This window comes from Dendrobium catenatum, unplaced genomic scaffold (genome assembly GCF_001605985.2).
Source record: "Dendrobium catenatum unplaced genomic scaffold, ASM160598v2 original_scaffold_254917, whole genome shotgun sequence".
Taxonomy (NCBI): domain Eukaryota; kingdom Viridiplantae; phylum Streptophyta; class Magnoliopsida; order Asparagales; family Orchidaceae; genus Dendrobium; species Dendrobium catenatum.
Window position 1 is genome coordinate 1171744 of NW_021573316.1, and position 26889 is coordinate 1198632.

The following is a 26889-nucleotide window of genomic DNA, read 5'->3' on the forward strand; positions in this document are numbered from 1 at the left end:
CAATGGAAGCATATTTAGGATGGTTTTTATTGGTATTACTTATCCTTGAGAGATTGGGGTTTAAGGATTGGCGAAGCAATAAAAAATTTTCAGTGGGGGCCTTTTTTTTCGAAAATTTCCTCTTCATCCGAGCTTAGGATCGGCATAGACAGTTTAAATTTTGTTTTCCAATTTATTGTTTAAATAGATAAAATATTAAAAGTAAAATAATAAATAACTTACATCATATGGATGATATTTTATTGCTGGCTGAGAGATTCGCGGCGGTAGAGTGAAATGTTTACGTCTAGTGATGTACGCAAATTTTGCACACTAACATATAATGATAAAGAAACATCAACTTTTTATGTGGAAACCTTGAAAAAGGAAAATTTTATGGGGTCTTATCTAGTTGAAATTATTCCATTGGTGTTTGAACATATTACAAAGATTTACCTATCCCTTAACTCAAGGACAATGAAAATATAATATATTGGAGAATGAGCCAAACTTCAGATTGGTACTCTTGATATTGATTGAACGATAGATATTAAAAATTTGATTGTAGCAGTCAAGATGTTTGGAGATTTGGAGGTACGCAATAGATGGATGAAAATTTGGTGACGGTTGGTGGTAATGAAGAGATTTGACAGTAGCTAGCCAACGAATGAGTAGAAACTTGTCAACAATTTTTGTTCAAGAAGAGATTTGGCGGTGGCCAACGAACGGGTAGAAGTCCAGCGACTGTCGGTGGTTGGGAAGAGATTTGGCTGCAACCAGCAGATGGGTAGAAGTCTGACGACAATTTGTGATCGATAAGAAATGTGGAGGCCAATAAATAGGTAAAAAGTCCGGTGATGGTCGGTGGTCGGGAAGAGATCCAATTGTGGCAATGCTGACTGAAGAGTGCAAGTGAGCTCCATAACTTCTCTTCCTCCCTCCCTCATTTGAAGAATGAGGGTTTATTTATAATTTTTTAGAGATGGTCATGGCTAATAAATATGAAAAAGAAATAGGGCATGTTTGGAGTGTTCCATCAGACTATGAAGTATTCTTCAAACATTTATATGTCATAACAATGTCAGAATTAAGTGATATTGGGCTTGTTGGATTCATCTTACCCGGACGCTCAATTCGAATATAAGCATGTCATATTAGGATATCATCTGGTAATCTAATTGATGTTATGAATCTTTCAAGTATGTTTTAGTCCTATGATTGCTCATTAGGACTTGAATCTAACTAAATTTGGTATTTTTGGGTTCGTCTCTCCGAGATGTTCAATTTTGCTATAAGTTTGCTAAAATTAAAGTTTGGATATTCTTAAATTTGATTTTTTATACTCCCGACTCAAATTTGCATCAAGATTCATGCACAATAAAGATAATTTTTTGGTGACGTAACATGTCTGACATTGATAAGCATAAAGTCACACTCAATTAGAATGACTCACCTAATTTGATCTATCTAGCATAACATCACAAATTATTTTTCAATGCAAGCAAGCAAGGAAATCATTCGTGCTACTAGTGATGCAATATTTTGTTCAATTGTGTGCTTTTAACCAAATTAAGCCAAAATAGAGTAAAGTCAATGCAATCACTCTTTTTCTTTGAACAAGAAGTAAGAACCACGACTAATCACAATAATAGAGTGAATAGGATTTGGGGAAATGTGATCATTTTAAAAATTGATTAAAAAAAAACCATATAAAAATATAATTTTGTTGCTTTTGTGTAAAAATTTGAGTAGCCTAGTTAGAATAAGCATAATCAGTGAAAAAAGAAGCTTTGGTGATGGCTTGAATGTGGAAGAGAAACAATGGAGAAGATTAATAACACTTACCTAAAGGCTAAAACAAATTTGTTCTGATGTTTCCTGGCGACAGCAAGGTCGACTTCTTATTTGGCATCGTTTGTCTAGGCTTGAGACAAAGGAAGCGAACTGGTGCCAGTGGTTAATTAAACCTAGTGATGTCGACTCCATATTTGACTTAGTCTCTTGACTCGACGCGAGGAAACAAACTGGTGCTGTTGAAATAATCCTTGTGAGGTCGACTTCCTGTTTGGCGTTCGTCTCAGCCCAAGGCAGAAGAAGAAGTGCGGGCTTTGATGCACTTCATTACCAAAAGACAGATGCACATTGTTGATGCAAAACATCTACACCCTCTAACTTAGTCACCCATCGTCGCCAATTTGCATGGATGCATGCAATCATAAATAAGACAAATACGCGTAGTAGACATTAACTCCAACTCTCGATGTCAACACTAATACTTATAATGAATTTTTAGATCACTGCTCTTATCTCCTCAACAGATAATGATCAAACATTCCATAAACAATCTTTAAAGATAACTCCATTGTCTCAATATATCTCTAAATTCCGTCATTGAACCCATCATTCACTATTCACATATACTTCATTATTTCAAATAATTCACTTTAAATTAATTACATTTATTTAACTGAATTGTTATGAATTGATTCAAAATTGGCTATAAATTTGACAAAATTGGAGTTTATTTGATTCTAAAAAGTTTTATTTCAAATTTGTATTGACATTGATGACTTATCAAGTTATTTTTTTTTTTATGAATGATCAATTTTGGTTCATATTTAAAATTTAAACGCCAAAAAATTTTCTTGCTCTTATGATTTTTTTATGCAAATATGTTATGAGATAATGTTTTTGCTCGTTAAATAAATGTTTGTATGTGGTTATTTCATTGATGAAAACATTTGGAGCCAATGGCCAAAAGTTCATGGAGAGAATTTTTTTATATAGCACAGTAAGCACACGCTTCTCACCTTCTTTAAGTCTTTAAAAACCATTTCATTTTGAGTAAGGTCATTAGCTAAACTAAGAGAGTGGAATTAATTTTGTTGTAAGGTGCATAAGATGTCATAACATCTTATGTGTGGCAGAGATGAGGATGCTCAGGTGGATGAGTGGCTTTACCCTTAGAGATAGGATACGAAATGAGCATATACGTGAAAAGGTTGGAGTAGCTCCAGTAGAAGATAAGATTAGAGAAAGTCGCCTTAGATGGTTTGGTCACATAAAACGGCGGCCTTGCGATGACCCGGTTAGGAGAGTAGAGGTATTAGATTTGACTTATGTTAAGAAAGGTAGGGGTAGACCTAAAAAGACTTGGTTAGAAAATATTAGGAATGACCTTTCTTTATTAGATTTAAACGAGAATTTGACTTTTAATAGGACACAATGGAGAAAAAGGATTCATGTAGCCGACCCCACGTAGTGGGATAAAGGCTTGATGTTGTTGTTGTTGTTGTGTCGGACAGCTGCGAAGCCAATATGGGTGTCAATTAGGGTCAACGGGTCGGGTTCGGGTCGAACTCGGAACTTACCCGGCACTTCAGGTCAAACCGAACCTGACCCGTTTTTAAAAACGGGTCAGGTTTTCGGACCCGAACCCCACCCGATTCAGGTTCGGGTCAACCCGACCCGACACGAATGACCCGAAGTTAACCTAAAATTGCTAGTTTTCGCAGTCTTCGATTTTTGAGGTCAAAATCGGGTCAAAAATAGGGAAATCTCGGGTTTTCGAGTCAAATAAGAGTTTTCGTCTCAATTTCAGGTCATTTTTAGGTTGCTGGGTCAACTCGAACCCAACCCGATTTTTAAAACAGGTTGAATTGTTGAACCAGAACCCGACCCGTTTTGAGTCCGAGTTGACCCTAATCCGGATTTTTCCGGATCAGGTTCAAATCGTGTCAAAAATTGACACCCCTAGAAGCCAAACACCTTAAATTCCCACATATTTAAGAAAATGACAGTGTTAGTGTCAAAGCTATAGAATTTCTTTGGCTTTTACAAATAGTTGTTTTATTTTATAAATATTTATGAAGCTTTTAGGTTTATAAATATCTCATTAATTAGTGCATGTGAGTTGATTTTTTTTTTTGGTCCACATTGAATCACAAATTTAGTTTAAAAAAAAACTCAATTTTAATGGAGATTAAAGACTTGGTTTGGGACCTAAATTTTTTTTCCCCTCAACTTCTTACATTTAGGCTTGGGACCAGCATAAATAACTTTAATTTTTTTAAAATTATTATTTAAGAATGTAGAATGTTAAATATAAAATAATAAACAACTTAGTAACTTACAGTAAAAAAAAACTTTGGTAGCATAGAAAAATTAATTTAGCTACTTTGATAGTAAAAAAAACTCTCTCTATAAAAAAACATTTGAAAAATAACTAAAAAATAATAGCAAAAAAAATATGATTATTGTCTTAATAGCAAAAAAGTTAAAAACCGGCAGTTCGACTGCCGAACTGGAAAATTGGTCTCGTTTTAAAAAACTGGCTGGTTCGAATAAAACCAATTTTTAGCCGTCCGATTTAATCCAATGGCTTAGAGATAGAGAGCTTATAAGTTATAACAAAACAAATACAAAGTTTACAAAACCGTCAAACCCTATTCTTCTCCTCATTTTCGCGATTCCTCCAGGCCCCCGAATCCTCTCGGATGGGATGGACGGGAGTTGTTGTTTTGCCGGAGCGACGGAGTTGATCGAACTCATTGAAGGCTTCCTTCTCTTGGTCAAGTTCTCCTCTCCTACCCACTATGAGTTTTTTAATTTTCACGCACTTCTCCTTGCTCCTATTTGCAGCTGACGGTAGGCTGTGAATCTTGATGAGTTTTCTTGTTTGATGATGGAAATTGAAATTTCAGTTCTGTGTTTGTGTTTCAATGTTTCCTTTCCACCAAAATCTTTGTTTTTTTAGGATTGACAAGCCTTTGGGTCATTTCATGGAGACAATCTTTGTTTTTTGTTTGAATTGACAACTGCTTAGAGCAACGTTTTTAAGCCTTAGAGACATTTCAGTATTTCACTGCATGTTTGATTTATGATTTTACTAATGAGTAATATATGCGATGGTTATGTAAAAGTAAAAGTAAAACACTATTAAGTACCCAAAGGTAAAAAAATTTAATATGTATCAAGTCATTCAATTCAACACCTGACAAAGCATTGAAATTTAAACATGTCCTGCCTCTAGTTCTATCTTAGATCCAATTTTCACAACTAAGGTTTCAGATAAATTTGGCCAAGAAAATAAACATGTATGTATTTTTCCAATTGTCTTCATTATGGGCATATAAAATCATTTTTTTTTATTTCTTTTAAAGTGAAATATTGAAGAATTTTTTTGCATTTTTATTTTTGAAGGATTCAAGACTTATGAGAAGGAGAAATAATTGAATTCCTTAAATCATCGAGTGAATGGTGGTATTTAAGAAATCCTAGCTTTAATCAATAATGTGGCTTAAATGACATTTATCATAATAATGAGATTTAAAATCTCCCCCTAAAAGTCTATTAGACAAGATTTAAGCTCTTCCGTGATAATTTGGAAAGCTTTGGCAAACCAATTGCTCTAAAGACGGCCAAAGAAATGCAGCCTGGTAAGTGAAACCAATATGTTAGAATACATTTATTCTTTCATGCATATCATATAATAATTAACTAATATTTATCTCTTTGTAGATGAAGGGTGGAAGATGTTCGGATCAAGTGCACCAAATTTACAGAAATTAGTTGTTAGAATTCTTAGCCAAACATCTTAATATTTTGGTGTAAAAGGAATTGGAGTGTATTTGAACAAATTCATACAAAGAAAATATATCATTTAGAACATCAAAGGCTAAATGATATGGTATTTATTCGGTAGAACCTCAATTTGAGGTATAGATATGAATATATGACTTTTAATTATATTTAGATGTCATTTTTGTATGATTGTATAACTTAATGATCTTTTAATTATATTTAGATTTCAAACAAAAAAAGAAACTACGATCCTTTGGATTACACAAGCATAGAGATGGTGGATTTTTGGGTTCTTGATGAAGAACCTTTATATAAAATTATTAACATTTTGTTTGATGACAAAAGCTATGCATTTGTTTATGCTTTATTGACTTATTTGATGCAACACTTATATTATGTGTTATTTTTTTATATTTTATAAACTTTATTGATATCATGTTTATGTTATTTGAATTAGGAGTTATGAAAATAGAATGTAGAATGAAGATATTACAGGAAATTTATTATTTATTTTATTTTTTTAATAATATTATTATTTATTACGTCATCCGATTCGATCTTGGTTCGACCAGATGAACCGGCCGAACCGTGAACCTCTCTTTCTACCGATTCATTGTTCGATCCGATTTTCGAACCCTTGAATAAATTAGAATAATTCTGATCGTCCCATCTCCGCACTAATAATTTTATCATTTTATCCTTTTCTTCACGTTATACACACTCGTGAGTCCTGACGTCTTGATGTAGCTTCATTGGATTCGCCGATTGCATTCGAATTCCGTAGGCCCGGTTCTACCCTGGGCGGAAATCCCGGCCTACGGGCCGGTCCCACATCTCGGCCCGGTCCACGTTGTATTCATAACCTTTACTCCTTAAAAGGCCAACGGAGCTGAAGCAGACCGGTATCGGTCCCTCCCGCCTCGTCTTCCATTCGCGCACCCGTTGGCTTCTTCCTCCTCCTAACTTACGTTACTTCCTCCAGAGCTGGAAAGCTAGGGTTAGCTTTGTTCCTCATGCGGTGAGCATCTTATTTTCTCGAGCTAGGGTTTATCGTTTCGGATCTGAGCAATGGGGAGTTCGGAAGAGAGAGTTGTGGCTGTGATTATGGTTGGAGGCCCTACAAAAGGTATTGACGTCATTGACATGGATCTGTGATGAATTTTTGGATTTGACGGTTCTGTTGATTCGAATATTTTGCTTCGATGCAGGGACGCGGTTCAGGCCTTTGTCGTTGAATGTTCCGAAGCCGTTGTTTCCTCTTGCGGGACAGCCGATGGTTCATCATCCTATCTCTGCTTGCAGCAGAGTAAGCGCCGAATCGCTCTATTTTGTTTTTGATGATTGATTTGTTGGCTAATGAGCGGAGCTGCTGTAAAAATTGCAGATTCCAAACTTGGCTCAGATTTATCTTATTGGGTTTTATGAGGAACGGGAGTTTGCTCTTTATGTGTCGGCTATTTCGAATGAACTCAGAGTTCCTGTTAGGTGCATTTGATTGGTTTGGTGAATTGTTAGGTTTGCACTTCTGCTATGTTGTTTGACTTTGGTTATTGGTGTGGCTTTTGTAGATATTTGAGAGAAGATAGACCGCATGGATCGGCAGGAGGGCTGTATACTTTTAGAGATTATATATTGGAAGAAAATCCGGTTAGCGTTTTAATGTTTGATTGAACTTGTTCCTTTCTGTGTATGACGTGCATCTTAAGAATAGGATATTTACTGGTTTTTAGTGTTTGCTTGGTGTTTGGATTTTTTTTTTTTTTTTTGAGAACATTGGAACGTCTTCCATGATTATGAAGAGGGAGCTGAGCTTGCTCTTACTTATCTGTCTTTTTTTATGTGGCAGTCTCATATATTCTTGTTGAACTGTGATGTTTGCTGCAGCTTCCCACTACCACAAATGCTTGGTAAGACCCGTATTTAACTGTAGTATCTGCGCACGTCGTTCAGCACCTGAGCACTTCTCCTCACGTAATTTTTGTTTTTAAAAATGTGCTAACTATTATGACATTTTCCTGATGGCCCATCTCTGTTGACCTAGAAATTTGGTAATCTTACTTGCTTTTGGAACTCCATAAAATATTATATCAAATGATAGGTTTCTTATTTTTGTTCTAGATAATATTTCCCTAAAAATCAATAATTCATTTAGCTTGTGATCTGATTTTGCAAGCTGTCCAAGGTATTTCGCAACTTGTAAGCGATATTGCTACATGAACAACAAACATGACTTCTCTCATAACTTGAAATATTTTACTTGCCATCCAAGGACCCTGAACTTGAATGCAGGAGGATCTAGTGGGAAACATGTAAAAAAGAGAATGTTGAAACTATCACTGGAAATATTTACAGTGTTAATACATGTCGAGTGCTGGATTTGCAACCAACAATTGACTTCTTCTTGAACTTTTTTTTCATTGCACGTCTAAATTGTATTTTTTCTACTGTTGCTTTGTAGATGCCCATAAAAACTATGGTGGAATGGGGACAATACTAGTAATCAAGGTAGAGAGACCTCACCAGAATTTAATTGCATATTTGCTTTCTTGAACAATTTCAATCTGAAAAACTAGAGGGTTTTCTTCTGTTTTCTGCATAGGTTTCCGCTGAATCTGCAAATCAGTTTGGTGAATTGGTGGCTGATCCTGTAACAAATGAGCTTCTGCATTATACCGAGAAACCAGAGACTTTTGTAAGCATGAGTCTTCTTTATTTGCTCCAGTCTTTTCCCATCCTAATAATGTCCAAGCTTCATGTTTTTTTTTTTTGTTATCTTATGTAGGTTAGTGATCTCATAAATTGTGGTGTCTACATATTTACACCAGATATCTTTAAAGCGATCCAGGCTTCCTTCACTCAGCGGAAGGATAGAGGTATGCCCTTAAGAAAGTGAGAACCACTTTATCTCATTTGAAAATATTGACTTAGCAAGATTGCTTCAATTCTTCTTCTTCTTCTTTAAAATCACTCAATCTGTACTCACACCAAGGTGGGGATGAATTGATAAATCTGATACGCTGATGAAAGATCTTAGTTTTTAGGACGCCAACTTCGATATGAATCATAATACATTTTTAGCATTTATATTCCTGACATGACTAAGTTGATGTGTCAAGGAGAATAATTAATTTTCCCAGTAGTTGGTATCTATTAATCATTTGTATTTCTAATTTATGGCAAAAGGACGATTGATTGTGCTTTTAAGTAAGATAATAGAAGGTTTCATTTGATGGATAGATAACAGTGATTTGCCTTGTTATTTAATTTATATATAATTTTCTTCTTGTCGGTGAATAAAAGTTGTCTCTTTCTGTTACCTTTCATTTGTCAATTATATATACTAGCTATGATGAGAATGAAATGACATGCATTTAGGAATCACCAAATGTCATGTCGTGTCTTTTTATGTAACTAGTTGCTCTACTTAAGTGTTTATCTATTGGATTATTCTAAATGTCTACTTTCTTGGGTTTTCGTATGGGAATGTCTATTTATGGAATTTTTCCTATCGGAATGTCTACTTTATGTGATTTTTCATGTTTGCGGGGCATTTCAAACGCAGGTGTAGTTGCTGCGGTGTTTGTAAGTGGAATTAATTGTGATTTAGAACTATTCTTTCCTTTATCCCTCTCTATGATTTTTTTCTTCTTTATTTTATAAAATAATAATAATACAATTATATATATATATATATATATATATTTATTATGTGCCTTGTAATATACATAATTGGCTGAATATCCCTGTTTTTGTTTTTTGCTTTGGAAAAATATTCTTATGAGTTACAATTGGATAAATTTTTGCTCAATGAGGTATAAGTTATTGTATTCACGGTGTCAAAGGCCTTTCAAATTGATTTAAATTTGAACTAGTTCAACTTGATTTTAACTTTGGTTTTTTTCTAATTCGAACCTATGTTCGAACTTATTTTGAACCTCATGTTTAAACCTAGGTTTGAATTGGTTCATACGACATCTCTCCTTGGGCATTCACATCACTTGCATCACAACATTTGCCTCACTTGGGATCTCACCACTATGAGAGGCCTTTGGGGGAAGGTATAAATGGGACAGATGTCATGTGTCGGTGTATAGAAATTTGTGGAAAAGCCCGCTAGGGTATGGTGTCGGTGTGGTCATGTGAAGGAGAGGAAGGGTTTTTAACTAGAACTCATTGGGGTAGCCATTGACGGGATCGATGACATGTGAAGGGAAAGAGGGGTTTGTTTCAAGAACTCGTTGGGGTAAATCATTGAAGGAAATGGTGACATGTGAAGAACAAGAGGGCTTGCAATAGGAGCTTACTTGGTGAAGCCTTCAACGGGACCGACCACTTGTGAAGGAGAAGAGTGGTTCATGATAGGAGTTTGTTGGAGGAAGCCATCGACGGGATCATTGACGTGTGAAAGGGAAGGGTTTGTGTTAGGAGTGATGGAGAGTTTTAAATGTGATTCGAACAATGATGGTCATATGAAAATGTGAGTTGGAACGGTTGATTTTAATGATGAACTGTGAGTTTGAATGGAAATTTAAATCAAGGTTTAAACCGTGGCTCAAAAAATGGTTCAAACATATTTCACACAAAGAAATTTAATTTTGATTTTGAGTCGATGAAAATTTGAGGGAATTCCAAGTTTTGTGCATAATGTCAGGTCTACCATGTAGAATGCCGAAAACGCTTTTAAAATATTTAATATTTTTCCTTGAAGTTTTCTATAAATCCAATTATTACAAATGCGAGGTTGGTACTTGAGATTAAATATTGTTTCTCACATCATCTCCGAAGGCATATGGGATCGTGAAATCAACTTGTCTTTTTGAAGAATTTTTTTTTTGTCAAAGGAATTTTGTTAGGTTCTGTTTGCAATTGAATGTATCAACTTTACATGTACTATTATTGTCAGGACATCCTTTTAGCATTCATGTATCTAGTTCATTTGCATGTGTATGTACTGTATTTGCATCCATTTTTTATTCCAAGCTGTCATTTTATCTATCATTTTATTATAAGTATGTTTTGACTTCTAGATTGACAGTTATAAATATTTGTTATTTTTTTTGCAATTGAATAACTATTTCAATCATGCTCTTGTTTCCCTTTTTTATTTATTTTTATTTCTGCGCACACAATACATATGGGCATCTTATAATTTTCTGAAGTTTTGTTTGAAATATGAAATTTTCAGCAAATTTGCGTCGGACAACCAGCTTTGAAGCCTTACAGTCAGCAACCAAGTACGAGCCATTGATTTATCTTAATTTTCTTGCACCATATACAGTTTTCTTTTACTGTTGATTATATTTTTGTGCATTTGACCCGTTGTATATCCTTAATTTTCATTTTAATTTTAAAGGTTATATGTCTTCATTCATTTTATAATTCGCTTGAACTTAGTTGTACTTTTCCTGAACAAGTGCATGGGCTTTGATGTACATTTCTCCATATATTTATACGTAAATTGATTACTCATGGATTGCTGTTGACTGGAAAGCAAATTGAATTGTGTTCTCCTTGATATTATCATTTAGCATTTGGCTTTGTACTTTGCTTTTTCCAAGTTTTGGGGATTCAGCTTGACAAACCAGGCTAACAATTCATATAAGATTTTCGGATGATCTAATGAGACTTGGAATGTGGCATGATGGGAGAATCAGCTCTCATAATGCTTTATGGAATAATGGAATTCACCGTGCTTTTGGAGAGATGGAAGGGTTTGTGGTTCCTTGACTGAACCAATCTAAAGGAAAATTTGTATGCTGACATTCATACATGCATGTGTGCCAGAAAGCTTGTGTGTGTAGCCATTTGTTGCATCCGTGCTTTCTTTGCAATAGAGGATATTAGAAGCTTATTAAAATCCACATTTGTTTGTTGCCTATTCTGATGCACTTCTCTTCCCTTTTATAGTCAAATCAAACATGCTAACGGTTATATTATCCACAAGATGTTGTGAGACGAAGGAATTTCATCCCTGTTAAGACATGGCAAATGGGGTCGTCGAAAGATGGTTTGTGTAGCATAATTGTATCTGTCAATGAGGTCCCCACATTGAAACTATTCGTCTATCAGTATTAGATCTTATAATGTCTGGAAATTGAGCTTGCATGGAGCTCATACAATTGTATTTTATGTTTTCATCAAATGAGATTGATAAATTGTTTACATTATACTGCAGACTGCTATCACAAAGGTTACAAAACATTTGGTTTATTATGATGTTTCACAAGTGTATTGTCATTGTTGGTTCAAATCCTAGATTAAAAAGATTGATGGTAAATATTTAGACGATAGTGTAATAGAACCTATGCCAAAATTCATGGAATGAATCCGAGTTTTTATTTTTCTAGTGCCAAGATGTTTTTTAGAAGCACTATGCTATATGATCGAAATTGATTGTGGTGATACATACACAATACCTTGTTCAGGGGTAGAGCTTGGATTTTTTTCATGTGGGGGTACAAATTATTTAATTTAAAAAAATACTCAACCTTTTCCATCTGTGTTTGACTTAAAATTTTAGCATTAATGAAAAAAAATCCCAGCTCTACTACTGGTCTTAACGTACTTGTTTCGAAAATTTTCAATCTAAATTCAAAAATAGTGCAAAAATAATATTAACAAGTACTATTAGAAAAAATGAAGATGAGCATTAGTAAATCTTTATAATAAACTTTCCAGTCTAAGAAATTAAATAAACAACTACTTAATTTCTTTTAACATAAGTAAAATTTTATAATAATCTTTTATAGGTAAAAATCCAACATGCAATTTAAAAATCGAAGATGAGCATTCTTAACTTGTATAGGTAAAATATTTTTATTATAATTTCATAATCAAATAGTTAACCGCTGCACTTTAGTTGGGGCGGAATAACTCGGTATTATAAATTCACATAGAAATCTTTTCCATCCTACATCGTTTAAGTCACAGAGAAATCTTTAAGTGAGTCATGGAGAAATCTTTAAGCAATATAAGAAATCTGTGAGTCACAGAGAAGTCCATATATACATGAGTTGAGTCACAGAGAAATCTTTTTAAATGATGCAGGCTCATACGAATCCACATATCTCTTCTTTTGGAGAGATATCTGACTGGCTGACCGAAAGATGTGCGGGACTCCAGAATCTTCTAGAGGACCACGACTGACAGTGGTTTGGCAGAATGGAGTACGAAAGGAATCATTATTTTGAGAAGAAGTGCGGAACGACAGAAGGAAATAATAGCTAATTAAGGATTATCACAACTAGCTTTTTTTTGGAAACCAAAACTAGTCTTAATTAGGCATTATTTAAGAGGTCAGTGGGGGTCCGTGCCACCAGGGCCTCATGTTAAATCTACCTTTGACCTTGTTAGGATGTCACCTGTAAGTGACTTCCTAAAGCATGATTGGGGTGAAAATAGGCAATAGTTGGCTAAGACATCATCCATAAGTAACACACTATTTTTTATTTTTTATTTTTAAGGAATCAAACCCCAAACCTCCACTTTGAAGGTAGGAGGCAATACCGTTGTGCTCCACTCTCAATGGCTCAACTTTGCCTGATTGTTCTGAAAAAATGGTCAAAGTTGATGAACTTTAAATTTAAGACTACATGAATTTTGAAGATTTTGAATAGGAATACAATATTTAATGGACATAGGATTATAATTAAAAATATGGCTTGTCTGTAAGAAATTAATGGAAAAAGGAGAAATATTGAAAAATTGAGAAAGGTTAATGGAAAAATGAGAAATAATGGAACAATGAGAAAGGTTTTAAAATATTGTATTTTGAAAGGGTAAAAAATAGAAATGGAGGGAATGTTGTGAATGAAGAGTTGAAAGATTAAAGTTTTTAAATGAATACGGTGAATGATATGATGAATGCCATTAAGTTAATTTTTATTAAGGTCATAATATATGTCAAGTGCTCTTTTAGTTGGATTAGATGATATTAAAAAACTTGATTTTGGAAAGAGTTGTATAAACTTTTATAATATATCCTAAGAAAGAGGATAGTTGTTGGAGCTTAGAGGTGAACTAAATGGACATGGTTTCTAGTCGGATGGATTATGAGAAGGATTCATAGTAGGTATTTAATAGACGATTATAATGATATGTGAGAGACTGTAATTTTACTATTGCATGTTAAGAAACTAGAAGAGAATTTATTTACTTTTAAAAATGGGAGTTGCCTTATAGCAAATAGACTTCATTTTAATTAGATTGAATGACAACACATTTTATAAATATTTTGAGGTGATTCTAGGAGAAAGTTTAATTGTACTTGGGGCTTTATTTATATATATAATCTTAAGAGCACGAGTAATAAAAAAAGAGAAAATGTCATAAGATAAATATTAAATACAATGGAACTCAAAAAGTGAGGATTTAATATTTCATTATAGGCTTTTACAAACTAAAGTAGAATTTTAAAAATGAGCCAAACTTGTTGTAGAATAAGATGACTATTTTCATTAAAAAAGATTGTTGGAGGCTTTTTAGGGCCTAGAAATAAATTGTATATAAAGAGATTTAGTGGTAGTGTGAGGCAATACAAAAGGTTGAACTATTGTTATGGAATAAATATGTTGTGAATTACAATCATTATAAGTAAGGTAGAAACTTTTTTAAAGAGTTTAACTAGCCAAACAAAATCTATAACTATGTGTCAAGATTAAACCCAACATGATAAACTTGACTTTAACTCGACATGAATAATTTGAGAGAAACATAAATTTGAGTTAAATGATACAGAGATGAGGATGCTCAGGTGGATCATGGATGAGTGGATTTACACTTAGAGATAAAATGTGAAACAAATATTTATGTGAAAAGGTTGGAGTAGCTCTAACAGCAGATAAGATTAGAGAGAGTCACCTTGGATGGTTTGGTCACATAAAACGCCATACTTTCGATGACCCTATTAGGAGACTAGATGTATTAGGTTCGTCCTATGTTAGTAAAGATAGGGTAGGCCTAAAAAGATTTGGTTAGAAAGTATTAAAAATAATATTTTTTATAAGATCAAAATAAGAATTTGACTCTTAATAGGTCACAATGGAGAAAAAGTGATTCATGTAGCCGACTCCACATAGTGAGATAAAGGTTCCTTGTTGTTGTTGTTATTATTGTTTGAGGATGATACTAAGGAGATGGTCATGATTGTAGTAGTTACATCGAACTCAAATTTATGGGTCATACGATGAAGTTTTGGGAGGAAGTAATAGGACAAACTTTGAAAAATATTATTGGGATTGAAAAATCTATTGTTTGTTTGTTATTCTTTCTTTGTCTTTTTTATCATTATTTCCTTATATATTCTTGGATACTTGTTCTTGCATTTTAGATTCTTCTAGTATGTGTTGTGCATGCCTCTCAACACATTAGTCATATTTTAGGAATCTCCTCAATTGTTCGTCACCTTTTTTAATTTGTTCCTATCCAATCAAAGCCTATATTTGGGTATGCATTATTAGCAATACAAGTGATTCCTAAACTTAAATAGATAAAAGCGACCTCTTTATTTTTAATGTACTTCTCATCCTCAAAATAGCTAAGCTTATTTGAATTGCAATTGACTGATTGGCTAAGAAATTTACTCGGTGTTGGTTTCTTGCTTGGAAGATCCCTTGTGAACATGATTTTTATGCTAAAATAAATAATGAAAGCATGTCTAGAAGAAGGTAAGGATCTTAAGATGATACTTAATGATCGTGAGAATTATGATCGTGATTGAGGGAGAAACAAAAACAACTCAGGTATAACTTAGATTTAGAGAGCACTTTGTTGTCATAAATAATTTGCGTTCATTCAACTATTCATCAATAATGATGAATTTTATATCGTGGAAGAATAGAAAAATACTTCATCAATAATCATAATGCAAATTATTTATGACAACAGTGGAAGAATAGAAAGTTCATTATATCAATAATGTCTAGAAGAATAGAAAAATACTTCATCAATAATCATAAATAATTCGGTTTTAGATTCATGTCGGGTAGGTCTAATATGGAAGCTATACATTTATTGAGAGGTTTGATGGAGAAGTATAGAGAGAATAAGGAGGATCTTCATGTGATATTTATTGATTTAGAGAAAGCATATGATAAAGTTCCAAGAAAAGTGCTATGGAGAGTTCTAGAAGAGAAAAAGGGTTAACGATGCTTATTCAAGTCATTAAGGATATATATGCAAGAGTTGTTAATTGTGTTTGAACACAAGATGGCTTGACCAAGTATTTTTCTATTTTAGTTTGATTACATTAAGGATCAACTTTAAGCCCGTATCTTTTTGCTTTAGTCATGGATGTTCTCACTAGACATTTGGAAGAGGTTGCACCCTGGTGTATGCTTTTTTCTATTAATATTTTTCTTGTTGATGAGACTAAAGATGGAGTTTAAGGAAAACTTGAATTATGGAGGTCAACCTTAGAGTCTAAAGGTTTTCGTTTGAGTAAAATCTAAAACCGAATATATGGAGTGTAATTTTAGTAGTAATAGATCTAGTGGGGGGATTGTGACTTTGGGCGATCAAGTCATTAATAAGAGTACACGTTTTAGATATATTTGGTCTATTGTTCAAAGTGATGGTGAAATAGATGGGGAATTATTAGTATAATTCAAGTTGGATGGTTGAAGTGGAGAAATGCATCGGGCTTGTTGTGTGATAGAAAAGTTCCCCTCAAACTTAAGGAAAAATTCTATAAGATGGTGAAACCTGCAATGCTTTATGGTGCAGAATGTTGGCCCTTAAAAGAGAAGCATAATATTAAGTTAAGTGTTGCAGAGATGAGGATGCTCAAGTGGATGAGTGGCCTTACTCTTAGAGATAGGATACTAAACGAGCATATATATGAAAAGGTTGGAGTAGCTCTGGTGGAAGAGAAGATTAAAGAGTCTCCTTAGATGGTTTGGTCACATAAAATAGTGGCCTTCTAATGATCCGGTTAGGAGAGTAGATGTAGTAGATTTGACTTATGTCAAGAAAGTTAGAGGTACACCTAAAAGACTTTGTCAGAAAATATTAGAAATGACTTTTCTTTTTTAGATTTAAATGAGAATTTTATTCTTAACATGACACATTGGAGAAAAATGATTCATGTAGCCCACCCCATATAGTGGGATAGAGGCTTGATCAAGTTTTATTGGAAATGGACCTGAAAGACTGATGTTGTTTGAATTTGATGTGAAAGATTTATAAATATGAATCTTTGGTTGAAGATTCCACTTTAGCTACACAATCACTTCACTGTAATCGTCATATGGGTAGCGGGTTGTACATGAAGAGTGAATTTAATTCCAAAACAATTTCTAAATTATACGATGCATTGTAGTTTTTTGGGATGAAGCCATAATCTTTTCTAGAAAATGAGTTTTAATGTTTTTCAAACTTGCGTATCTAATAGTTTAGCATTCTTATAATGTTGGAGCAGGATTATATTCTGTTTGAATGCTGATAACTATCTTTTTAAAGAGCTCTTCCTGCAGATTATCTGAGGCTGGATCAGGATATTTTGTCTCCTCTTGCTGGGAAGAAAGAGCTTTACACATATGAAACTAGTGACTTTTGGGAGCAGATCAAGACGCCAGGGTGGGGAGTTTTGTATTGGCACTACTACTTCTATTTCTATCCCTTCACCATGAATATAAGGGAATTAATATACAATTACATTTTTTTTTTTTTTTGATAAAAACAGGATGTCTTTGAAATGTTCAGGCTTGTATCTTGCTCAGTTTCGTCGGACTTCCCCCATTCTTCTAGCTGGAAGCAAGGGAAGCAGAAGTGCTACCATAATTGATGATGTCTACATTCATCCATCAGCAAAAGTACATCCAAGTGCCAAAGTATGTTCTAATCTATTTTACTTTCATGGATCCCCCACATTTTTATGGGTGTGAATTTGTCAGTTTCATTGATTTGATTTGCCAAACTAGTCGAACAAATTGGTTTTGGTTCCCACCTGAAAATTGAACCTATCAAATTAATTTCTAAAATCAAACTTAACTGGCCAAACTATCGTTTGTTTAGTCCAGCTAGTTTTGTTATACCAAAGATCATACGAATCCAGGCTCAGAGCACAAATTCGGTAAAATAACTGAGATTCTGTAGAATGGCTGCGATAATTCCATAACCAGTAGTAAAACTGTAGGATACGGATGTTATCAAATATTAAGACAGAAAACTGATGTATTTAGCTCTATCCAAAATTCCAAATACAAAAACCGGAAATTCTCTCAGAAACCTGCAGTTTTTTTCCTAAAAAACAGTAATTTTCACTACAGAAAACAGCAGTTCTTTGTAAGAGAAGACGACAAGTCGCTTTGTGAGAAAACTGAAGTATTCTTGGGCAAATACTGTAGTTTTTCTAGCAGTAATTGCTGGATTCTACTACTGCAGAAAAATGATGTTTTTCCTAAAGAAAACTGTTGTTCTTTGTTCTTCAACCTGTAGTATAAATTAAAATTACAAGTAACAAAATCTTGTGTTTTGAATTAATCCTCACATAACTTAGATTATGGTATTAAGCTATCACACAAGCCAACACTGCACAAAATATTCATCACTAAGTGTAATCCATCAATGCGGATTTAGCCCATTACAGTCATATTCAACATTTGTATGGAACTTAAAGTTATAACCCAAGTATAAATGTGTGTAGGTAAATATATGTAAATGTTTTAGACACGGAAATTTTCCAAATAAAATGCAAATTCAAGCCACAATATGTCATGGCTCATTTATCGAGATATTGAGACCTCCAAAACACCAAGCACGAGTTGCATCTGCACTTCTTATGAATTAAAGAAAATAGCTTGCTGGAAACAGTAAGCAAATCAGTAATTACTCTAGCAGTTCATTACTCAATCTGCTTGACTGATTATAGGCTCTAGCGTATCAGGTTTTTATACTGTGAATATTTTCTATTTTAGTTACAAATTTTAAGCTTATAGAAAATATGCACACTAGAAATTATAAAAACCACTTGAATAAAATGTTCAAGAAGGATAAAGAAAGCACCCTCTAGCTGATATATCAAGCATTGACATCTTTGGAAAATCTGAAAGAAGAAATTGGCAATAGTTACGAAGTAAAGATTATGCCTGATTATCAAAGACAGCACAAAAGGTTGCTTAAAAATTTTATCCTCATTAAATTTATTGATATCATGTATGCTTTTCTCTATAGTAAGTGGAGTGGAGTTGATTTCCTACATCCAATGTTAAATATGTATCAGGCTAGCATTATTTTAGTAAACTAAGAGTTGAGGAAGGCAATTAGAACCCATCCCTTATTCTAATTGATGACTCGAATGTAACTTTGTAGATTGGAACTATTAAACATTAGTAGATACCTGTGAGAGGGTTGAAAATCTTGTCAATATTATGATCCACCAAACATTTATTAATTTGTTAGTGTATTGATTTAACTCTATTGCTAAAAACTTGAAATTTTTTTATGAAAGTTTTAGTAGTTTTCTATGAATCAAGAAGCCCTTCAAATCAAGTAAATCTCAGTATTATGATTTCCGGCAATTTTGGAAGACATCAATACCAACTCTAAAGCCTTGAACTCCTTGTGCCGACGGTCAGAGGAGTTGGAAAAGGCTAGAATTTGCAACGTTGTTGGTCTAAAGGTGTCAGAGTTTCTTTGGCTGGTCTAAAATGTGTGATCGCAAGAAAATTGTAATAAGCAGTATCAACCATCCAATTCCTTGGCACAAGAAATTGTCCCTAGCTACAAGAATTCATTAGGAAGTAAAGTTCTTGTTGTTTTTTCTTCTTACAGATTCTTTTAATATTATCTTTCTCAATTTAATTTAGATTGTAACTACGTTTTATCGGGTTCTTGGAGTTATCTAGGTAACAATAATCCCTTTTTCTCACTTTTTTGATGTTAGAAAGTATCTTCATGTTTTTGGTTCTATTCTGATTAGAAAATTGCTTTGGTGAGGGCATGCAAATGAGGGCAAAAGTATTAAAAAATGATGATTGAAATTATGAACATACTGGCAAGTCCCTATGAAACTCGTCACATTCCTCACTGTGAGTGATCATAGCCAATCCTTGATTGCCTTCACATTGGAGGTATTAATCTTGATCTCCCCATTGCCCACCTCAAATCTCACGCAGAGGAGGCATTTCTTTAGGAACTCACTTTTTTCTAGTTGAGGTGCGATTGATTTTGTTGCAGCAGGTTATCCTTCTTCAGGTGCTCCAAATGCACCTCCCATGATTTGTTGAAGACCAAGATATTGAAGGCATAGATGTACGATCGTACAATATCATTTATTAGACTCATGAAGGTGGCGGAGGTGTTGCATAGTCCAATAGGCATAATTAGTTATTCATTCAGTCCTTTGTCTTATCTTGAATGCTATCTTTCAAGTTCTTGCTCATTGATTTTGATGCATGCAAAAAATTAGGAAAACCCCTAATTTTTTGCAAGCAAAAGTAAGACTTCCCAGGAAAGTAGAAAATACACAAAAAAAAAGACAAAATACAACAATTTTTATAACATAAAAACGTAACAATGACGCTTACATAAAAACAAACACCTAAACTTGCATTTCATTCATTTGAGAAGAAAGATACAGATGACGTCGAACTTGCGGAGAGAAGAAAGAGATTAGAAGCCGAGACGAACGAGGAGAAGCTCGTAAGCTTTCTTAGAAGAAGAGGAAGAGGTGGAACAAGCTCTCAAGCTTTTCCAAGAAAAAAATCCTCAGGTTTTTATAAAAAAATCAGCCATCAAAACTCTCCTTAAAAACATACAAAAAACCTTATATTTATAAGAGAAAAAAGGGCAGCCAAACAGCCCCAATTATCTCCAATTAAATCTATTAAAAAGGGGGAAATGAAAGTCCAAAAGTTCAGTCCAGATTTCTGTTTAGAAACAGTCCAGAAATCATTCCAAAATAGCACCCAAAAAGACATCACAGGAATCGGGTAGAGACAACCACGGGAAAGCGGCCAGGGAGCAAACCGAAAAGGCAGCACAGGAACCGGGTAGAGAAGCCACGAGAAAGCAGCTAGGGAGCAAATGAAGAGACACAAAGAAGGGGAAGAGGCAAGGTTTCAAACTCCACATAATGAGCTTTCAAGTGCAATAACTCCTTATATTAATGAGCTAACACATCAGCTCAAGTAATTAATGAGCTAGAACCAAATAGCTCCCAAAATTCAGCTCAAAACCAAAGCAGCCAAGGCCTAATCCAAGACCAACCAAGACCCAAACCGAGAGGCAACAAGCAGCCCAAAGACTCGAGATGTTTTGACCCCCCCTTGCCTGCATCAAATCTCTTCCGATTGAAATTGTTCATCTCTTGATGAAGCTTGAGTTTGCTTTGAATCTTGTCCTGAGGCTTCCGAAGATTGATTGCATGGACTATGACTCATGACTCAAAAAACAAAACTCACATGACACAAAGACTCATATGACAACACGACCCATAAACCTAGGATTTGCTAATCCGCTCTGATACCAAATTGATGCTTGCAAAAAATTAGGGGAAACCCCTAATTTTTTGCAAGCATCAATTTTAATTGGGTCTGATCTGGGTCTACTTCGGGTTAGTAGGTTAATCCGGATCCGACCCAATTTTTCAAACTGGTCGAATTTTGGAACCCGAACCTGACCTGTTTGACAAACGGGTTGACTCTAACCCAGAATTTTCGGGTCGGATTTTCAGTTTGTGTCAAATATTGACACCCCTATTGAAGAGATGCAAATTCCTTTTTTTCAAGCTACCATTCTTCTCTATAGTGAAGAGGGCAAGACTTCTCATTTCTTCTTTAACTAATGAACAAACAACAGCAGAAACTTTTGGCCAGCATTGATGATCTTCGGCACTCGGCTTCATTGGGAATGTTGTAATCTTAGGCAGAAATGTTCTCTTTTCTAAATGGTTAACTAGCATTGGTAAAGATGTTGGTGTACTACTGTATACATATCATGAAGGTATGGATGGTAAATAATGATTTGTAGATTTCCAAGAGAATTACCTTGCATAACACGATGTCAATGAATAGCCTTTATGATCATGAATTTGAGTCTACACTAGTGATCCCTCTTACCCTCATGTAGGATATGGGATTGGATGGGGGTATGATGACTAACTTCAATTTTTGCACCAAATTTGTGCGCGGGGCTCTTTTTATTGTTAGTATTAATGATGATGTTGATCCTCTCTTTCTTGACTAGTATTTTCAAAGTGAGCACCGCCTTTTGCGTGCTCATTTTAGAGAATGACTCCATCATTACATAATTTGATATTGCCATTAAAGATAGAGATGTGTCTACCTTGTCCACTGCACTCAATACTATGCTATACATTGCTTTAAGATTTGTTTTTCTTTCCCATCCTCCTTCCACTTTCAAGGGAAGAGTTGAAGTGCAGCTTCTAATATTTCTCCTTTGCATGGTAAGGTGTTTGTGATCGGTCACAAAATTTGCTAAAGACATTATTTTTATGAGAAGTGGTAGGTCTTGGAGCATTGTTTGTCTTTTCCGCTATTTGTTTTTGGAGAAAGAGCACACTTCTGTATATGCTTCTTGTGTCTTCTCCCTCCTGCCTTTGTTCTTTCATTTTTGGCCCATTGCCATTAGATGTGTTTAGCTGATGTTTGAGATGGGAAATAAGTGAAGTTCATTTTGCAAAGTAGGCGCACATATTTATTTATTAATGAAACAATGTATTAATCAAGATAATTGTACCTTAATTGTTATTTGTTGCTGTTGGTCATCCTTTGATTTTGCTATTTCTTGATGTATAAAGCAAGAAACTCTCGATATTTTGTTACTTTCTTATGAGAAAACAATCAGGTTACTGTAATTTACCTTTTATTTGCTAAACATGAACATATTATTCTTCTTTGTAGATCTCAGCTACAGGTTACTGTAATCTGCCTTTTATTTGCGATAAACAAGAACATATTTTTATTCTTTGTAGATCTCAGCCAAACATGAAATAATAATAGTTTTGATGGAATTGAGCTTTAGAGAGTTAATGGAGTCGGCCATAGAGCAAGGGCAACAAATTAGAGTGTTGTAGGTGGTAGCAAAGGCTGTTGGAAACCGATCTAAGTCGTGGTTGGAAGCCCTAGCCATCACCATCCAACTACCATTGCTTGATTGTCATTGTTCGACCAACATCATTTGATCTCTATCATCACCCTCCCTGATTTCTCTAGTAAGCTCCACTAAAATTACATGTGAACAAGCTTATGCCCATTACTTTATAATCTTGTTTTCTTCCATTGAGGAAAAGATTGAACCTTTGTAATATTATTTACATAGTCGATCATTTCATATGGACTGATCCCCATAGTTTTTTACCTTCTCAAAGTTTTCACATAAAAATTATGGTGTCTTGTGTGTTTCCATTTTTTGTTTCTCTGGGCAAGAACTTCATGCACAACTAGGACATAAAATTATCTTTGCATTATTGAGAACTTTTTAGTATGCAAAACTAAACATCTGTAGGAGAGGGAGGAAGGCCGATGATTGTAGGGAAGAGCAAGAAAATATGATTTTGGGAGAATTTGAATTTATTCTATTATAGGAATCAATAGGAATAAAATGGTGGTAAGATCTGTAATGTTTTATGGTGCAGAATGTTGGCCATTAAAAGAGAAGTATAAAATTAAGCTAAGTGTTGTAGAGATGAAGATGCTCATGTGGATGAGTGGCTTTACTCTTAGAGGCAGAATGTGAAACGAGTATATATGTGAAAATGTTGGAGTGGCTCTAGTCGCAGACAAGATTAGAGAGAGCCACCTTAAATGGTTTGGTCACATAAAACATCAGCCTTTCGATGACACGATTAGGAGAGTAAATGTATTAGATTTGGCTTATATTAAGAAAGGTAGAGGTAGACCTAAAAAGACTTAGTTAGATAGTATTATAAATTACCTTTTTAATTAAATTTAAATAAAAATTTGAATCTTAACATGACAATGGAAAAAAAATATATTCATGTAGCCGACCTCACCTAGTGGGATATAGGATTGATATTGTTTTTTTTTTGTGTAGGAATCAATAGGAAATTAGAGTATTAATTTAATAAAATTGAATCTTATCCCTCTTAAACTAACATTGAAATTCAAGTTATTATTCTTAACTTTACAAATCAATTCATAAATTATTATTTCCTTAAATAACTTCCTAAAATTAGAAAAATCATAAATCAAAATAAAAATATAAACTTATTCAAAAATAAGTTTAAAATATGGAATTCATCACAACCTGTCATCCTTTAGATTGTCATCCAATGGTCTAATTTTGTTGATCATTGATTAATCTCCAAGTATGTTATTGATGTTTTGTCCTCACCTATGGATCCCTATAGACTTGATCTTCAATCTGAATGGTGTGATATGAGAATCAACATTATTATTAGTCTCCATCAGGAGATCAAATCATCAAAATTCCAATGATCACAATCTCTTTTTTCTTTTAGTGATTGGATGTTTAAATTTTGATCATGGATAATCTAATTGATCATCCTCTTCATCCGATCCCTAGATTAAGATCAATTTATTTTGGCAAGTGAGTAATGGTATAAAATACATTGTAATTTGTTAAAGGCATTAATAATATGATTTATGATAAAGAAAATAATACATGTATTGTGAAGTGACATTTTAACCTTTGATTAGCGAAGGAGAGTTATGGAAAGTACCTTAGCAAGAACTTCATAAAGTTAACAATGTTGGTTTCGGCCTTAGCTATTGTCCAATAATAGAATAAGTTTGAAAATCCAAAATCAAATCTTAAGTTTAGGGTAGATGCTGTGTTAGGGTTTAGGCATGGTGCAATGGACCTCTTATGATTAGTGATGATTCACTGGAGCTGCTGGTTTCATGGACGTATGGTGGGGCATGGGATGTATACAGGCATCGAGCAGGGAATATATGACTTATCCCTTCACTAGAGTTGTTGCTTGGAAGGAGGGTGGAGGATGGGATGTAGAGAGGGAAGTATTCATTAGGGTTTTATTGAGCAGGGAATACATTAGTCACCCCTTCACTAGAGGATGATGTGGATTATTGTTGCAAGTCTCAATTTGGCTTTTATGTATTCTTTTGAAATCCTAGTTATTGTCTACTATATTCAGTGATCAATAGGTTTGAATTACAAGTTTTATATACTGAAGTTTTGAATACTTAAGTGAACCTGAAAATTTCTCCACTGAAAACTGAAGCAGTTATTTGCAGAGTCAAAATGATCGTTCTAATAGCGTTTGATTCAGTTAATTAATTTAAAGTTTAAACCAATGCACACACATCTGGACTTTGTTCGTTCATTTTTCATAAAGTTCTTGAAAGAATGTTCTTTATTTCTGCCACAAAAATCTTTAGTTTTAGCGAGTTAGAGGCATTGCGCTGAATAGTTTTATATGTGAGATTTGCCGACCCAAATAGTTGGGATATGGCTAATTGTGATGATATTAAGTTTTTTTATGCAAGATAAGTTTTTCTCATGACAGACCTCCCAAGTTTTTGAAAAATATCTTCTTCCAGGAGAAAGCTAAACTTCACGATATTATAATTTCCCACAGCCATAGATCTTAAATACAAGGGTGCTCCAAAGTGTTGTTTTTTTAGTCATTTACTCAAATATATTTTCTTTGTCATCACCGTCAGAATTAATATATTTTGAACGGTCACATCTCTTAGAACATAATATTCATTTTGTCTCATGTAACAGATTGGTCCGAATGTCTCCATTTCTGCAAATGCTCGGATAGGTGCTGGTGCCAGACTTATCAGCTGCATCATTTTAGATGATGTTGAAATTAAGGTGCGAATCTGTTGTGCATAAATCTAAAATGCTCAAATTTCTTCAACTTTTGGTAACTCTATTATGTTTTCTCAGGAGAATGCTGTGGTAATACATTCTATTGTTGGATGGAAATCATCCATTGGCAAATGGTCACGTGTACAGGCAAGTTTCTTATATCAATATTGATTATTTCAAATCTATATACCTTGAAGAAACTTGATTGATAACTAGAAGAGAAATTTTATTAAGTTAGAAATTGTGAACTATATGCCTCAGTTCAAAATTTATTCTCGTAGTCTAAGTTAATAGATAAAATTTTTGCATCATTCTCAGACTAATTTTAAAAAAATATCACGCTTATAAGTTATAACAGAATAATGATTTAGCGGTTTAAAGAAGCTATTTAGAAGTCCAGTTTTACATATGTATTTCACCATTCGAAATTTTCAAATTCAATTTGAATAATATTAGCAACCTGTTCAAACAACATAATTCTCTTTATCGATTGCAACACTAATATTGGTGATAAAATAAAAAAGAAGTAATGAAAAATAAAGAGAAAAGTATTCTCAATTATGATGATATATTATAATGATAAAAACAAAATAATGAAAACTTAAATATTTTGATATCAGAAATTCTATAAGAGAATATTCTCTCTTCAGTTGGAGCATCTACATCGTGACAATTGTTGACCTCAATACTAATGTTGGAGTCGACACCCATATTGATTAGGGTCGTCGATCAATGAATTTTTTTTTTTTAGCATATTTCGTAACGTTCATATATGTTTCTCCGAATGGTGTTATAGCTAGCTAATTTTTTTTTTTTTTTTACATTTCAGGGTGAAGGGGATTATTATGCCAAACTTGGGATTACTATTCTTGGTAAGAACAATTATTTTAATTCCTATTTTTTTCCTCTTTCATCATGCATTAGGTCTGCAAAATGATATTTTACATAGACTAACAATTATTGCAACATAATTCAGGAGAGTCCGTAGCAGTGGAAGACGAAGTAGTGGTGATTAATAGCATTGTCCTTCCAAATAAGACCCTCAATGTCAGTGTACAGGAAGAGATTATCCTCTAATAAAGCGTCTCCTATCCAGAAGTAAGGCAGCAGATGAGTGAGACTCTTTTATTCTATTTGTCATTATCTTATTTAATGCTCTATTTAGAGGCCATAATGATATCTGGAAGCTTGATTGCTAGAGAACATAAGATTGTAGAAAAAAATAATTGTGTTTGTTCAACTGTGCTTCCACTTATGTTCAGCAAAGACTTGGCTTAGAATAAAATTTTGTTGGTCTGTGGATTGTGGCGTTTTGCTGGAAATTGAGGCTTCTATTGGTTTATTTGTCGCTCCAAAATGCACTGAAACAAAAAAAATGCCGTGATTCATCTCCAATCGAATGTCATTTTGCCCCGTAACCGTTGTTCTCTTCTTTCGCGCATTTCTTTGGAAGTTTGGTAGAGACAAAAAAAATGGCGCAGATGAACAGCTCAATGCCAATATTGGCATCTCACTGTTCATCCGCGATCAAATGGCAGTCGGTTG

At 34.0% G+C, this 26889-nt stretch overlaps 1 protein-coding gene across 1 annotated transcript; it reads left to right on the top strand.

The window, feature by feature from the left end:
* Positions 1-6427: 6427 nt before the first annotated feature.
* LOC110103545 (mannose-1-phosphate guanyltransferase alpha) lies at positions 6428-26666 on the top strand. The gene is made up of 15 exons (XM_020832309.2): positions 6428-6688; positions 6771-6868; positions 6947-7047; positions 7131-7209; positions 7409-7469; positions 8021-8067; positions 8162-8254; positions 8345-8435; positions 10748-10796; positions 17020-17136; positions 17243-17390; positions 25255-25347; positions 25423-25491; positions 26174-26216; positions 26321-26666. The coding sequence occupies exons 1-15, from the start codon at positions 6631-6633 to the stop codon at positions 26419-26421; spliced, it is 1248 nt and encodes a 415-aa protein (XP_020687968.1). The 5' UTR covers positions 6428-6630; the 3' UTR covers positions 26422-26666.
* The last annotated feature ends 223 nt before the right edge of the window (positions 26667-26889 follow it).